We start from the raw sequence: 16,139 nt of genomic DNA on the forward strand, positions 1-16,139 counted from the left end.
GGACTTGCTTTCTAATTTCAAGCGCCTGTTTTCTGTCATTCACTACCGTGCATAATAATTCCAGCGAGTACACGCTCTTTCTCGTTTCATTTGATTTGGCCTTCCCACTTCCGTCCACTGGGCTTCCGCTTACCACCATATTTGGTAGGGAGTGTAAACGCCAAGCGGATGTTTCACATTTATACATCCGGTGAAATTTCTGTCTCATTGTTCTATCTGTGGGTGTAGCTTCCACTAGGGGTCAGCAAAGATCTATTTTTCAACTACCACGCACACTTTCTCTAGACTACGAGATACATTGTTTCGTTTTTACCGTTACAAATCTAACCAATTGCTGTATCGGTAACGAGTGCAATAACAGTTCGTTTAGAGAAAGTACTATCAGACATTTCTAAAGCTTTATTTGTGCTGAAAATATTTTCGATGTGGAATTATCTAGTTAATTTCCTCAGGCGTTTACTTGTGCTACCCAAGGGGTCTTTTCCAAAAGTATTTAGCTGACAAAAATGTTATGGTTGAAACAACGTGTGCACCAAATGTTCCACGCGTACAGTAAAATGACACAAGTTTACATTTCGTCAAGAAGAAGATGATAAGCATTAGAAGATGTTGAAGTGCCGCTGGTTTCGTTCTAGCAACCAACAAACGGCAAGTAAAATTGATTCTACCACTCAAGACTCGTGTCATGCGGATTATGTAAACCAACATGGCATTTCCCATTGTCAGGAGCACGACTCTGGCTATGCAGACTATAAAAGCCTAATAATGGTCATCAAACTCATTAACCCATTTGATTGCGAGAAAAGTAATGCATGTATTACATATTAATGTATAGATTATGTAGAGTTTTTCTCTTAAGATATTAAAGCTAGAAAGTTATTGGTTGAAAATAATGTAATCCTTTGTGTCAAACTCTGTCAGACCATAATAACAACATAATATTTACATCATCTATAATCCTGTCTCTTTTCCAGCAGTGATGTCGTCCTCCAGTGAAACGTGCCCGTTCTGTGGGAAAAACTTCAAGAGACTGAACAGCCACCTTCCCAGATGCAAGATGGCTCCGGTCACCACAACCACACAAAGGTCACAGATCCCCCCTGGCCCAGCTGACCTCATCACAGACAAGAACAGCAAGAAGACATCTTTATCATCGTCTTCTTCATCACCATCAACAACTTCTACTAAGAGTAAGAAGGCATCATCTTCGTCTCCATCACCAGCGTTATCACCATTGGCAACTACCACCAAGAGTAAGAAATCATCATCATCATCATCATCGACAACTACTAAAAACAATAAGAAGACACCATCACCTTCCTCCTCCTCATCGTCATCAACAACAACGTCAAAGAAACGGCAGAAGCTCCTTGATGAGACTTTCATTCTCTCCAAGGACAGTCTGGCAAAAGATCCAGCCAATATCCACACAAAACTCAAAGCGATAGCCAAACTCAAAGCAGTCCCTGCCACAGCCCCAGTGAGCACTAAAGCAAAAGCTGCCTCTAAGAAGAAGGTTTCACTGAGGGAGCAGATTGAACTATCTGCTCAGACAGCCAGAGCTGCTGCCACACTATCCCAGGAGCCTTTACCAGGGGCACAGAGTGAAGCAAGACCCTTCTGGAAGGAGGAGGTGGGGAGCAGTAGGGAGGAGGTGGGAGGAGAAGAGAAGCTGCAGGGGTCAGGCAGTGGTCAGCCCAGACCCAGCATCCAGGACCACACCACCGTCAAACCTGACCGTCTGTACAGCAAGACAATCGCACTGGACCATAACCCAACCATAACCTCTGACCTCAATAAAGACGGTCTACGCAGCAAGACAAGCAACAGGGGACAACTCATGGTCAACCACGTTTCAACAGTACTGGACCGTGTTCAGACCACAACCGCTGATTGTAACAAAGACTATCTGTATAACAAGACCAGAAGACTGCTCACGGTTGAACTCGGTCAAACCTCCGTGAGGACAGAGTCAGCAACAGCCAATCAGAGTGTGACAAGGGAAAAAGCGCCATTCGACACCAGGAAGTATGGCACTGAGCAGAGGATCATGGGTCTGTAGTGTTTCTCTGGTCCTACTGTATTATGGCTGCCTAATCCATTGACATCTCTACTGGCTGTAGATGAGACCAGCACTGATTGACTGGCATGTTGTGTTGTAGGTAAACTGTCTCTAGGGGAGGTGAGGCTGAAGGAACTACCTTGCTGGATCGCTACCAGAGCTCCCCGCAACCCCAGAAATGGAGTACAGGCCCTGATCAGCGGTAGAAGACACCCTACACCAGAGATCATCAACTAGATTCAGCTATAGGACGATTGTTTTTCATTGAGCGGATGGTCAGGGGGCCGGAACATAGTTACAAATCATTTGTAGACTACAAATTGACCGCAAGAAGTCCAAACAGATATTTGACAAAAACATAATTTTAATCCTAGCTTACATTTGTTTACGATCACATACACTGAGTATACAAAACATTAAGAAGTTACCGGCTACTAAGTTGCTTTGAAAGTAGTGGAAACAACTTTTAATGTACACTGAGTGTACAAAGCATTAGGAACACCTGCTCTTTCCATGACATAGACTGACCAGATGAATCCAGGTGATATTGATGTTACTTATTACATCCACTTCAATCAGTGTAGATGAACGGGAGGAGACGGGTTAAAGATGGATGTTTAAGCCTTGAGACAATTGAGACATGGATTGTGTATGTGTGCCATTGAGGGTGAATGGGCAAGGCAAGATTTAAGCGCCTTTGAACGGCGTATGGTAGTAGGTTTTATCTTTTTAAATGTTTTTTTTTTCATCAGAAAACTTGGGGTTGCCAAATAAAACGCCAGTAGGGGAACCCAGCCCGACAAACATACACACACATACACATTCACACACAGTGAATCTATTTGGTTATCCCATGATATCTCTTTTAGGTCCATCTACCATCTCTTTCTTTCTCTAGGATGGCAGTGGTACTACAGGAGGTATATAGATGTGAGGAAAGGTGGAGTGGGAGGAGTGGCCATGCTGCTAGCAGGATACTGTGTGCTGGGCTACACCTGGCACTACCCACACATCAGTAAGTGTGTGTGTGTGACTTCAATCTTTCTTCAAAAAAATTGACTGACTTTCTTTATCTTTATATGTTTACTGACTTGTGTGTTTTCCCTCATTAGAGCATGACCGCTGGAGGAAGTACCACTGAGCCCTGCTGAGTGGTAGGGGTCAAACTAAGGGGAAACCTCTTCACTCTGGGAGCGCGCCCCTAGTGGTGTGGTGGAGAAACATTTTCCAACAGGAGACATATTTGACGAGCTGCAGCTATGGCGAAAACGCTTTGGCTTTATACACATATTCTTCTGTGTGAAAGGAGATGAAATGTATACAGAAGCAACAATGAGGTGCCCAGGGAAATAGTCTCATTTCAGTTTGAAGTTTAATTTCTTGTAAACCTTGTGGACAACTCTTTAAGTATTTATGTTGCATTTGCTGTTGTTTTGTTAACTGTTTATGAAAGGGAAGGATATCTCAATGTTACAGCACGTCTGCTTCTAGGACAAGTTAAAAATGAATTGTGTTCTCTCTAAACTAGTGAGAACAGCATCAAAAGCTAATTCAGCACTCCTAAAGGACTCCCAGCCAATCCAGCAAGTGTCACTGTTGGACTGTTTTTGTTTAAACTGACAATGTACTGTGTGTAGCATGCCCTCCCTATCAATGCCTCAAATGATTGAATGTAGTCATGACCAGCCATGAGACAAACTGGCCCAAGTATAGTAATACTATAATAACAAGTATTACAGTGTGTGTGCTTGCAGTATTTAACTGACTGTGAAGGTTTTACCAATACTACATGTTTGAGAAAGGTTAAGTTTCAAATGAATCAGGCTATGCCCATTTATGATTGTATTCAAAATGAATGTATTGTTGACTTTTCTCTTTCTGTTGTAGTGAACACAAACTAAAAATGAACAACACAGTATTTGTAACAATTTCTTTTGGAACACTTCATAGCCAACAGAATACAAAATGTTTTTACATTCTTTTTCTTTACAAAAAAGTATAAATATTGTTTCATTTTTATATATAGATATATATAAAAACTATACAAAGCATGTAGAGTGAGACCAAAGTAAACAGTGAAAATGGGGGTAATGAAGTAAAAATGTGTCACTCCTTGCCAGAAAGAGCCTAGTCTATCAACCTTAGGCACTCCTGTGTGAAACAACTGTTTCCCATTAAGTGCACTACTTTTGCTCCACGCCACATAAGCTTGTCAAAAGTAGTGCACTATCACAGGCATAGGGTGTCATTTGAGACATGGGGGTGGTCAGGACCAGGGCTGAAATACAGAGGGTTGACAAGACAACATGTAAAACAGACAGCTGTGTTCTCTCTCTAAAGCCTTCAGTCTGTTCATTCAGTCAATTTATGAGCATAGACACTCCCCTCTCCTGTTGATTGGGGTATAATTGTTGGGCGGGACAGGAGGATTGAGTGAAGTGATGGATAGAATAGAGGAGAGGAAAGTTAAGCAGGCGAAGTAATGAGTGACATTCGTCCAGCGTACGTACGCAGAGACATACAACCCATAACCTTCCAGGGTCATTAAATCTCACCATAGTTACAGTGGTTGCGTGTTAACTTCGCTGGTACACACATCCCTAACAACACAAATCGTGATTTATAAAAAATTGAAACCAAAAAAAGAAACACGGCGAAACATTTCTCCCTCAATCTGAGGAGTTAGTTCCCCCCAGCACCAATACACTCTAATGAGAGTGAATGTGTGTGAGTGCAGAGGGGCGTCACATACCTTTAAGGTACAAAAGAAAAATGCCAAATAAGAAAATGACAACTGACAGAAAACCAAAAGCTGCTTGTTTAGTCGTTATATAGACACAAGAGTGTGAGTGAGTCTCTCTGGCTTGACTTTACTGTGAAGACTGATGTAGAAAACACAAAAATAGCTATATTTGTTGTAGTTTTCCAATCCATCAATTACTACTGTATTTTATGTGTAGGTGTGTAATGTCAGGTGCAAAAAGGACATTTCTTACAAGGCTTTTTCATGTAAACATTTCAAGGACAACGTAGAATTTCTCAGGCACAGAATCATCATCTTCCTCCTCCCTGAACTTCAACATTGTGGGACGTAGCCTAACATTGAGTTTCAGGAATTTAGGAATGTTTGTATAGAGGTCAATGAGAAAGGGTGTCGAATTTGGCCAACAAAAAATGTAATTGCTAATTTGCTTCGTGAGGCTTATTTGATCAAATAGAAGTTTTGCAATGGTTAGGTTGTTACAAATGCACTGATATAAGTGGACACACGTGGCAGTAATATCTGAGTTGTACCTGTTGTCATAGAGATACTGTATATAGAGAACTCTTTGTGGATATAACTCGTTTTAAAGGATGGGAGGATGAGAGATGGAGGAATGGAAGGATAGAGTGATGGGCACGTCTGCCTGTCAGTCTCTAACATTCTAGAATGCTGTTGACGGCTGCCTCTAGAACCGAGTCTGTGTCGGGCGGGGTGGGAGGGAGTGGTAGGGGGACCTGGGGGTGAGAGGGCAGGTGAGACAGGTGCTGAGTCTGTTCCGTCCCTGTCGACACTGCCGCTGTGGCCGTAGCAGCCACGTTTCCAAGGTGATAGTTGCTGTTGTTGTTGCTACAAGCAGCTTTGTTTCCATAGTTGCTATGTTGAGTTCTCTTCAGGTCAATGATACTCTTATAAGAGTCTTTTCCTCCTCCCCCACTACCTCCCCCCGGGTCTCCATAGCCTGACTGGGGGTCTGTCCTGTGAGGGGAGTCTGTGTTCAACCCCCCCACTGACTGTCTATGGCCATGGTTGGACGAGGGGGAGGAGAGAGGGTCCAAGGGGAGGCAGGGGGGAGAGAGGAGAGACGGCTTCACCGCACAACAGAAATCTTCCAAGAAGCCATCTATGGAGGGAGGGAGAAAGAGAGAAAGAGACATGATGAAAAATAATGGTCCACCGCTTTTGAATGATCCACATTCCTGCCATTTCCCTCCTCCTCACCTGGGTCAACCAGTATCATACGTTTGTCCTGTGTCAGGTTCTGCCGTTCCTCTTGGTTAAAGGTCCTGTCAATCATCACCATCTCTGAGGAGGGACTGGAGCGCTGCAGGAAGAGAGGGACTTAGCAACATCCTTACAATTTTGAAGATAAACAAGTATTTGTGTGTATGTGCATATGTCCGTGTGTGTGTGTTCTCACCTCAGCCTCCACCATCAGCAGTCGTCTGTATTTGTTGATCATAACCTGGGTCCTCTTCAACACCTGAGTCGCCATCGTCTCAAACTCATCATCCACTGGTACAGACAGAACACAGTGTCACACACACACACACACGGTGTCTCACACACACACACACGGTGTAGGGGAGGTTTCTGACCTTGAGAAAACTCTTCCTTGTTGGGCGGAGCACCGTGGAACATGTGGTAGGGGAGGAGTCTGTGCAGTGCGTCGTCCAATGAGGTGAAGCGGGTGATGTCAGGTGACAGAACCCCTGAACGATCCATCGTCAACTGATGTAGCATCCTGCAGACATACACATTGTACACTTGTCGCATACAATCAGTATAAATGCATATGTGGATATACTCACATCTATAACGCTGGAGGCTGCTGAGGGGAGGACGGCTCATAGTAATGGCTGGAATGGAGTGAATGGAATGGCATCAAACGTATGGTTTTCATGTGTTTGATATCATTCCATTCTAGCCATTACATCAAACCGTCCTCCCCTCAGCAGCCTCCACTGATTTATACGCACAAACACACACTACTTACATTGCTCCTCTGGTGAGCTGCTGAGGGGCCTGCCTCTTCTGAGCGCTGACCTACAAGAGACACGTCATTTTCATCATCACGCACACAAACACAGACTAACACACAAACACACACGTGTGCAACATGTAGACTACCTGTGTGTTTAGCAGGGAGTCTTGGCTCACGGAGGTCATTGTTTTCACAGCTAGGAGACAAAAAAGGAAACAGAAATCAGGAGAGGGGTTTCTTTATGTCTGTAACTACACACAGAGACATAAACTCATATACAAACACAAACCTTTGTTTCCAAGGAGGTTGACAAGCTGTGTCTGAGCCTGTGACAGGAAGTGGAGAAGAAAACAACAAAATATTTATAGAAACGAATACAAAGAGGGTAATAATTGAGAGGGAGAGAAAGAGAGAGAGAGTGAGCGAGGGGTAGAGAGTTGTAGTTAATACCTGTGAGTATTCCTCATCCTGTGTGGCAGTACCAGAGAGAGACATGGGGGAGAGGGAGCTGCTGTTCTGAGTCACTGCGAGGCGCTGCACTGGGCTGCACGACACCTGACCCCGAACCCCTGCGGTCGCTGTGCCAACCAGCGTCAGACACCCCTGATTTGATGCCGCCTGGATGGAGGCAGGGCTAGTACCAGGAAAAGTCTGCCATTTTTGGGTCATGGCTCCTCCTACTCCCACCTGACTGCCTCCCACTTGGATCAGCTGACCACCCGCCGTCGCCGTGAAGTTCTGCCCGGTGACAAGCTGCACTGTGTTCTGATTGGCTACCATGGTTGATTGGGATGGGTCTGAGGAGCCATTGTGGTGGACCAGGTACTGCCCTGGGGCCAGATTGGCCTGGACTTGTTGTCCCTGGTTCTGCTGCCCCAGCGGAGAATGGACCAGGATGGAGCCGTTAGCTGTGTAGTGTCCCTGGGCCGCAGTGTTAACCATGGTGGTGGTTGTGGTCTGGAGTCCCAGGCTGTAGACTGTCTGAGCCCCAGCTTGAAGGGGTTTGGGCTGGATAGGTCTGACCAGGGCCTGGGTGCCCCCTGGTCCTCTCTGGATGATGATGTTCTGCAGGGGGATGTTTTTAAAGGGCAAGCCCACCTGGTTCACCTGGCCCACTTGGGAGGAGGCGGCAAACACCTGCCCCCCTGCTGCTACTCCCCCCATCACCCCCCCGATCTCCCCACCCTGCCGGAGGAGGATCTGTTGGACCCCTCCACCTCCGAAGGACCCCAACACCTGGATGTGCCCCCCTGCCTGGCCGTTGGGCAGCTGGGACACCTGGGATACGCCCTGGAGAAACTGACCACTGGGAAACGCTGCTGTCGCCGTGGTGACCCCGCCGCTGTACCCCCCCGAGACCAGCTGGGCGGGGAATGGGGAGGAGGCCGGAGGGGGAGGTGGTTGGGAGTCTAGCATGGCCTCCTGTTCCAGAGTCTGTTCAGTGATGTCTGCCTCCATGAGAGACTTCTGCAGGATGTCAAAGTGCTGGTCCTCTCCTCCTCCAAGATCCATTCCTCCTGGAGAGGCTCCTCCCCCCAACTCATCCTCGATGAACGATAGGCTGCTGGAAAGCTGGAGGCCAGCCCCCGCTGTATCCTCAAACTCGCCATCTTTGAGGCCGGAGTTAGAGCCAGCCTGAGAGAGAGAAAAAAATAACACTTTATAACTAGAATTGATACTCAAGGTACTCAAAGTGCTTTACATAGTAGTGGGAAGTTCACATTATCCACCATCAGTGTCTAGCACCCACCTGGGTGATGCACGCCGACCATTTTTGTGCCAGAACACTCAGCACACACCAGCTATCAGGTGGAGAGGTGAGGAGTGATATATGCAAATTAGGAGGATGATTAGATGGCCACGATGGAATGGGGCCAGGTTGGGAATTTATCCATAACACCAGGGTTAACACCCCTAATCTTATGATAAGTGCCATGGGATTTTTATGACCACAGAAAGTCAGGACACCTGTTTAATGTCCCATCAGAAAGACTGCACGATAGGCGGGGCAAAGTCCCCTTCACTGCCCTGGGATCTCCCTAGACCAGAGGGAACAGTATTGGCCCTCCAACACCACTCCAGCAGCATCTGGTCTTCCATCCAGGGACCGACCAGGACTGATGCTGCTTAGCTTTAGAGGCAAGCCAGCAGCGGGATGCAGGGTGGTATGCTGCTGGCAACTATGCAGGTTCCGTCAGTATATAAACCCACTGGCAGCAGGTAAGTAAAGGTTTACTAAGACTCACAGTGTTACTAGTGAAGAAGGTTCCAGCAGAGCCGTACGCTGCGTTCGTCACATCATCCTCCTCAATCTGAAGGAGAAAACACACAGTCACTTCACCTGTATCACAAAGCAGCCTGCTAACTTTATTAAATATTATGTTAGTTTAAATAGGCATGGATGAACTAGTAGACCAGAGGGGGGGAAACACTCACAGACTTGTTGGTGGAGCCGTGGAGGTAGTCATTCAATGCCTGCACATCTCTGAAGGAGAGGGAGGGAGCTCGAGTCAGACAATCAGATTTTTTAAAAAAATGCAATTTAGTTAACATTTGTAGCCCCTGGACAACAAACTTATCTGTTCCACCTGCCATTATGAATGCCTTAGTGTTAGATATGTTATAGACTATGTTTGTGATTTAATTGTCAGACAGATTTACCCTATAATATCCAGAAGACGGCGATCGTCCTCATCATCCATGACACCTGGGAGAGGTGAAAGCAGAGAGGGACGAAGTGAGTGGAGGTTTGGATGAGTGAAGGATGATGTGAGAAAAATTATGTGTAATGGAATGAAGGATAAGTGGAAAATATTATATTAAGGCTTTTAACTGTATACATTCTGTAACTATGCTAAAAATGCTCAAATGCAATATGAGCTTTTATTCAAACCCCTGTCACTACTCTGGATAGAGGCAACAATTCCTATGAATGCTTATGAGCACTAAAGAGCAATGCAGAAACATTGAGAGTGGGCCAATAAAGAGGAAGTGGTGTGTGGTGACAGTTGGTGATGACGCAATAAAACACTCACAGCTTTCTGACAGCGGGCATGGAATCATTAATTAACCACCCTTTATTTTCTGTGCTGGAGTAGAAGGGAGCAGGGTGAGAGACAGATGGGAGAGAGCGAGGTTAAGAGAACAGTACGTACAGTATTGCCCCTATCCCTCCACCTAGTATCCAGATTCCCTGAGAGTAATAATATAGGATATTTTAGCAGACGCTCTTATCCAAAGCGATTTACAGTCGTGTGCAAACCCATTATTCTGGCGTTGCAAGCACCATGCTCTCTACAGCAGACCGCGAGTGACGCTCCCGAACCCTACCGTTCTCCTGCATATTGGTCGTCTCTCCTGTCACCTCCCATAGAATGAAGATGGCCATCGGTGTAAATAACTCCACCCTGTTCAATTTCAAGGTTGTCTGGGAGTTGAACGTTTAGAAAACATTTTATAGCCAACATTCCACAGAACTAACTCCTATGATGTTGACCTTCGTCTCGTGGCGGAAGGGGCCATAGAACAGTGAATAGCAATAGTATCATACTATTCTCAAGGGCAAACCTGTTATTTGGTTAATTCATAGAGCCGCAATGGCAGAGTTAAACAAGGTGGGGCTTTGAAAAATGGATTGCCAGTGTAGGGGGCCTAATATACTGCAATGTGTCCCAATTATAGACTTATTTTTTAAACGTATTTGTATCATTCATTCGATGTCATGTCGAATTACAAATCTGATACATTGTGTCCAGTCAGTGATGTAGCCTCGTACTCCCGTCAGTCTGGAAAAATGTAGCAAGTCTGAAACAAAATGGCGACTCCGCCACCATCTTTATTTGAGAAAGAAAAGCCTGATGACGAGCCTCAAAACAATGCGACAGTCTCAGCTACAATTGAGTAGTTCAATGTAAAGGGAATTACACGACTATGGTTAATCAGATTTAACAGGCCGTTTTGAAATGACGAAACTAGTTGCATTTTCTATAGTTGGGCTGCTAGTTTGTATGTTTGTCCTTAACAAAACATGTGGCATACGCAGATAAGCGTGGCACTTTATTATATGCAGTTTTCCACCCCCCAAAAAAGGAAACAAAACAATAAATTTTACTTCACAAATTAAACCGATATAGGCGCTCTTGGATGGTCCCTTCAAGTATTGTTAGTTAACGAAAGATTAGTTTAAAATAATCTGATGGCGTCGTAGTATGTCGGCTACGCGTCTAGCTAACCGTAGCTAGCTTTATAATGTCCCTCTGCCCATTTCATTGGCATTATTTTATGCCATAGCGGCGAGCTAGCACCACTAAACATTGCATTTATATGTGTCAAATAACGTTTAACTGTCCGAATTCACACGCAGTGTAAAAAAAAAACTGTCAGTTGGCTTGGGAATATCAAAGATTTGACTAGATAAATTTGGCCGAATGTGGGAAAACGAGCAGCTAGCTTGAACTCAGTCAGCTAGCTGGCCAATAAATGCAAAAAATAAACACACAATATAGCATTTCCTCTCCCCCCTACAACTCGCCCAGTGGTCGGAGTAGGCGTATAAGAAGAGATAGCTAAACCAGCTCATCCGAAGAATAGTCGAAACATTTTTGCTCCAATTGAATTTCGACATGGCAATAACACCCTCCCAAATCTTAGCATTGTGCTGAGTCGAACCGCTAGCTAACGACAGTCGTGGCACGACGCTCAATCTTCGGCGTCGTTAACAAAGCCAGTTAATGTATAGCTTGCTATTTTTTTTATGTCCCCAAAAAAATAGACAATCGACAGACAATGAATCGTATTGGAGCACAACAACAAAAAAAGCCTGTCCTTCCAGCCTCTAGCTGACGTGCTCCTTCTCTGTTGGGGTAAAAGCTACCACTTGTCTTCTACAGTATTTAGCTCATCTGCCAGCATGCAAAACGTCACATTTCTCTCGATTTGCTGAACAGACGTATTTCAAATCGTGGAATTTACTAGAGCGTGGAGATTTCCATCAAGCAGCTCTTGGGGCTACTTATTTGACCGAGGATTTTTTTTTTTAACTGGTAAACATCGGCCTGTTCTTGGTTAGCTCCGTTGTCGCCTATTTAGAAACGTCGGATAGAATTCGTTGACACGGTTAAACGGACTAAACAGCGTCGAGACATAAATATTTATTTCGATTAGCATAACATAAAGACGACTGAAAGAAGGCAAACCCTTACTCCTGTCTCACTCTTCTTGAAACCCAATATCTCCATTTGGCAACTTTTAATTTGCTCCCCCCTCCTCCTCCCTCCCTCCTTCCTTTCCCACTCATATATTTTTCTCACTGTCCCTGTTCTGTCTCAGATATATTTCTCTCCACTCTCACTCTATTCCCCCCCAGAAGGAAGGGAGGAAGGAGGTTGTGTGTGTTTTTTCCTTGAAATTTTATCACAAAATTATAATACACTCAAAGGGAAACTCACCGTCATGAAAAAGCAGTGCCTTGTCAACGGGGTTTCCTCGCCATCACAGCACGGGTAGTCGGGGTAGTGCCGCTCCAGCAGAAGGCAGCAACATCAGAGCATTCTACAGATAGCGTTGCAATATTCCATAGTACTCACATAGGACAACCAAATAGTTACTAAACTATAAATACTGAAAAGCTATGTTCTACCATTCATTATTATTTTATTTTTTTACTTAACAGATACTTAAATTCTCCCATATGAATAGGAAATTGTTTTACTGTACACTTGGCTATTATGAACGGTAGGGGGCCACTAATAGATGCCACACCTTGATGTGGCTGCTTAAGTAATTGAGGAGGAATGACTACAAAGAGATCATCAAAACGAGGGCGTTATATTCCACTCATATACCCTCCAAGGGCATATAGGAGGGCGGTAAACAGCTTTAATAAGTAATCTTATTCATAGTGCTGCTCTGTACACCATGTTTCAATAACAGATTGGGGTCAACTATGTATACCGCAATTCAATCTATTGTGGTGTGAATTCATGTAGGCCTATTTTATTCCATATAATATAGACCCATTTCATAGTTTTGCAAACAGTTACAGCTGTCTCCTTTGGACGAGTGAAGTTATTCCTTCCTGCAGAATAATACAATGTTACTGCATATGAAAGTGAGGTGTGTGTGACATTGAGGAATAAATACACTCTTCTACTGTGAAGGTGGCCCCTGATATACTCTTTAACTATACTGAGATTCATTTTATATTTGCCTCGATTTAAAACCCAGGAATCCTTCCATTTGTTTTCGCAGTAGGGCACGATAGAACATGGGAAACATTATATATGGATATTTGTTATGGGTTGCAGAAACAATCGTGTATGAACCTGTGGTTTGGCTGACACCAGCTCTCGTGGGCACTGTGGACTTTAGGTGAGAGTGGGGAAAACGTAAGAAACGCCGTTCCATAACCCACCAATTAAGTGACAGTATAGCCACACGAGGGGAGGGATTTATCCAATGAGAATGCCGTTTGTTACCAAGCGACATTATCGCTTCCGCATGTGCCGATACAACAACATAAACGAGAATATGGATGTGGAGAGTGGTATTTGTCAGGGAAACGGGGACTCTGGGCCTAGTGAGTTAGGCGTGAAGATCCCAGAGGGGATGCTGAAACGGGAACAGGATAGGCTCGAGGACGTGGAGAGAAAGAAAGAGGTGAAAAATAGTCAGTCTGTCACGGAGGAGAAGAGCGGGTTCTTCACCGCGACGTTCGGCAGCGAAAGGGCGGCTATCGAGAAGTTACTGGCTGGTTGCTCGGGGGCTACTGACCGTGTCCTGGCCACCAAAACCTTGGAGGAGGTGACTACTAAAACACAACAGCTCCAGAAGTTTCTAAACGACAGCATTGTGTTTTTACCGCAGTACGAGCTGAGACAGGCACAGGTGGCGCTCCAGAAACTACAGAACTCTCTGACCGAGAAGAGAGATGAGATTCTCCCCAAGAAGAAGTTCGCCTTTAGGTCGCGTGCAGCAAATACACCCAAAGTAGATCCACCTGTCGCGGACCCAGCGTCACCTGTAACACCTAAGGATTCTGGCCGAATTAAAGTGGATGGAGCCATAAGCCCCCCAGAACAGTGTGGCTTCTCCCACTTTGAATCCCAGGTAAAAGTCCCTAACATAACACGATTCATTAAATAATTTATTATGAGAATGCTTGTCTCTAGTCAACTGTGCTGTAGATTCTACTCTTTGAAGGTATGTAGTTTAAATGTCTGATGACCACTGTTTGTCTTTGGCAGGTGCTGACCAAGACAGCGGAGGAGATCAAACAACAGGATGTTCTCCTGACCCACCTGACCAATTGCAAGGTCAGACTCCTGGGATCCCCAAGCACCGTCCACATCAAACACGTCCAGAACTGTGAGATCTTCTCTGGGCCGGTCTCCAGCTCTGTATTCGTCGACCACTGCACCGGCAGCACCCTCTCCTTCCCCTGCCAGCAGCTACGGACTCACCACACTACTGACACACAGGTCTATCTGCATGTCACCAGCCGCGCCATCATAGAAGACTGTCAAAGGGTGTGCTTCGCCCCCTTTGCCTGGTCCTACCCGGGTCTGGACCTGGACTTTAAGGTGTCTGGTCTGGACCGGGAGAGGAACAACTGGAACCAGGTGGATGATTTTAACTGGCTGGCCATAGGGACCCAATCACCTAACTGGTGTGTCATCCCAGAAGCTGAGAGAAGAACTGAATGGGACTCCTAGAGACATAAATAAAGAGCCTGTCAATCAAACAAATGAAGTATTTTCTTATTTTCTAGAATTTATGTCATTGACTTCAACAATCATTCAGTCCTGATGGTGACAAAGCCTTATGCGACTAATGCTGATGGGTTGTTTCATAATGTCCTGACGGGGTTTTATATATGTATATGTGTGTTTACGCATTGCTGCTTTCTCACTACCCTACTCTTGAGCAGTACAATTAGAATGTTAACCACAGGTAATGTCACTAACACAGCTTGTTACACATTCATTTATTCAGAAAGGACCACCTTAGTCTGTTAAAAAAAAATATATATATATATATAATAGCCACACCTTAATGTTTACAACATGTATTTCTTTCACTGTTCTCTCATCTGTGGAAGTGGTCTTGGTGAGTGTTAGTGAAGATGTAAATAAAGGGTTTGGTTGACAAACCAATAAATCTGTCAGTTTGTCTTTAATGGTACATGAAACAGTTTGGGGTGGTTTTCCTGGATGCATATTAAGCCTAGTTCTGGACTAAAAAGCAAGTTCAATAGGGAATCTCCATTGAATGTGTTGTCTAGTCTAGGACCGGGCCTAATCTGTGTATAGGAAACTGTCTCTAACTGTTTCTTCCCTTTTCCACATCCTGTCCCCACTTTTCCCAGAGAAATCTGACATGTAGTAGAGGTTATAATCATACTGTGACAGTGCTGATCTCTGCCCTCAGCTACTCTAACACCAGTATGCTCCTCTGGTTTCTCTCATAAGTTCTGCCAACTTCTGAAGATGTCATATCAGGTCTGCTGGCCTGTTGTGTGTAACTGTGCAGCTCACATGTGCACCTGCCATCATGTAGTTGATTGAATGCACTGACACTCACATAACCACACACATCTCCCTTCTCTTATATAGTTTACACATCACAATCCTAGCTTTGCTGTGCAATGAAGAGGCCCCCTTTAGAAGTTAGTTGTTGGTCCACCAAACTGCCAGAAGCATTACACAGTTCATTCGGTCCAGACACAAACACCTTCATAGTTAAATCTGCCTGCTTCCTTAATACAGCGGGGTATATTACAATGCAGGATCGATGAGTTAGCCAGCGAACTTGCCTTATCATTCTGAAATAACTTAATTTTTTTTTTAAATATAAGCTAGAAATGGGCATGGTTTAATTGTCTTAACAGCCCAGAAAACATCTCAGTTTAGCTTTCTTAATGAACCAGAAAATCAATAGTTCTTTCTGGTTGTTGATCAAATTGATCTGATCCTGCTTTGTGGTAGACCCCTCTGATGAGAGACTGCCAGGTTGTTTATGTTGGCTGCTGAATGTAGGTGTAGCTAAGTGGGTCATGGGGAGACTGTTGTAGGAGCTACTCTAAGGATTTCTTCCAGAGCCTGTCTGTCTGTGAGGGGCTTACAGGTTTTTTTGGTTGTTTTTATTGAATCGTCTCACTGACTCTACACTGCAAACATCCTGCCTCGTCTGAACCAAGGGACCCATGTCAACATCGCAGCACGTCTTAGTTCCACCTACCGGCTCTCTGTTAACCACTAACCATTAACTGTCCTCGTTTCCGGCCCCCGGTGCGTTCGATCGGGGCGACCGTGGACCATGTGAGCATTCAAACC

General features: G+C 44.8%; 3 protein-coding genes across 7 annotated transcripts; 2 read left to right on the forward strand and 1 right to left on the reverse strand.

The window, feature by feature from the left end:
- The first annotated feature begins 273 nt into the window (after positions 1–273).
- On the forward strand, positions 274–3,980 carry si:dkey-21c1.4 (vitellogenin-1). Of its 2 annotated transcripts, none has more exons than XM_029628941.2 (5): positions 274–648; positions 975–2,054; positions 2,163–2,264; positions 2,961–3,077; positions 3,175–3,980. In XM_029628941.2, exons 2-5 carry the CDS (start codon positions 980–982, stop codon positions 3,201–3,203), a joined length of 1,323 nt encoding a protein of 440 aa, XP_029484801.2. In that variant the 5' UTR covers positions 274–648; positions 975–979; the 3' UTR covers positions 3,204–3,980. The 2 variants fall into 2 exon arrangements, with proteins under 2 accessions (XP_029484801.2, XP_029484802.2); XM_029628942.2 differs by having other exon boundaries at positions 978–2,054.
- On the reverse strand, positions 3,896–12,335 carry LOC115106330 (BRD4-interacting chromatin-remodeling complex-associated protein-like). 4 transcript variants are annotated; one of them, XM_029628937.2, is made up of 13 exons: positions 12,255–12,335; positions 9,843–9,896; positions 9,469–9,514; positions 9,244–9,292; positions 9,054–9,119; positions 7,258–8,442; positions 7,097–7,133; positions 6,954–7,003; positions 6,820–6,869; positions 6,422–6,567; positions 6,244–6,338; positions 6,045–6,147; positions 3,896–5,946 (listed from the first exon to the last, which is right to left on the reverse strand). In XM_029628937.2, exons 2-13 carry the CDS (start codon positions 9,868–9,870, stop codon positions 5,480–5,482), a joined length of 2,322 nt encoding a protein of 773 aa, XP_029484797.2. In that variant the 5' UTR covers positions 9,871–9,896; positions 12,255–12,335; the 3' UTR covers positions 3,896–5,479. The 4 variants fall into 4 exon arrangements, with proteins under 4 accessions (XP_029484797.2, XP_029484798.2, XP_029484799.2 ...); XM_029628938.2 differs by having other exon boundaries at positions 9,843–9,891; positions 12,255–12,326; XM_029628939.2 differs by lacking the exon at positions 12,255–12,335 and adding an exon at positions 12,009–12,080.
- An 88-nt stretch (positions 12,336–12,423) lies between these two features.
- On the forward strand, positions 12,424–14,968 carry LOC115106332 (tubulin-specific chaperone C-like). Its single transcript, XM_029628943.2, has 2 exons — positions 12,424–13,914; positions 14,052–14,968. Exons 1-2 carry the CDS (start codon positions 13,264–13,266, stop codon positions 14,517–14,519), a joined length of 1,119 nt encoding a protein of 372 aa, XP_029484803.2. The 5' UTR covers positions 12,424–13,263; the 3' UTR covers positions 14,520–14,968.
- Positions 14,969–16,139: the final 1,171 nt, after the last annotated feature.

This window comes from Oncorhynchus nerka, linkage group LG23, assembly GCF_034236695.1.
Source record: "Oncorhynchus nerka isolate Pitt River linkage group LG23, Oner_Uvic_2.0, whole genome shotgun sequence".
Classification (NCBI taxonomy): Eukaryota; Metazoa; Chordata; class Actinopteri; order Salmoniformes; family Salmonidae; genus Oncorhynchus; species Oncorhynchus nerka.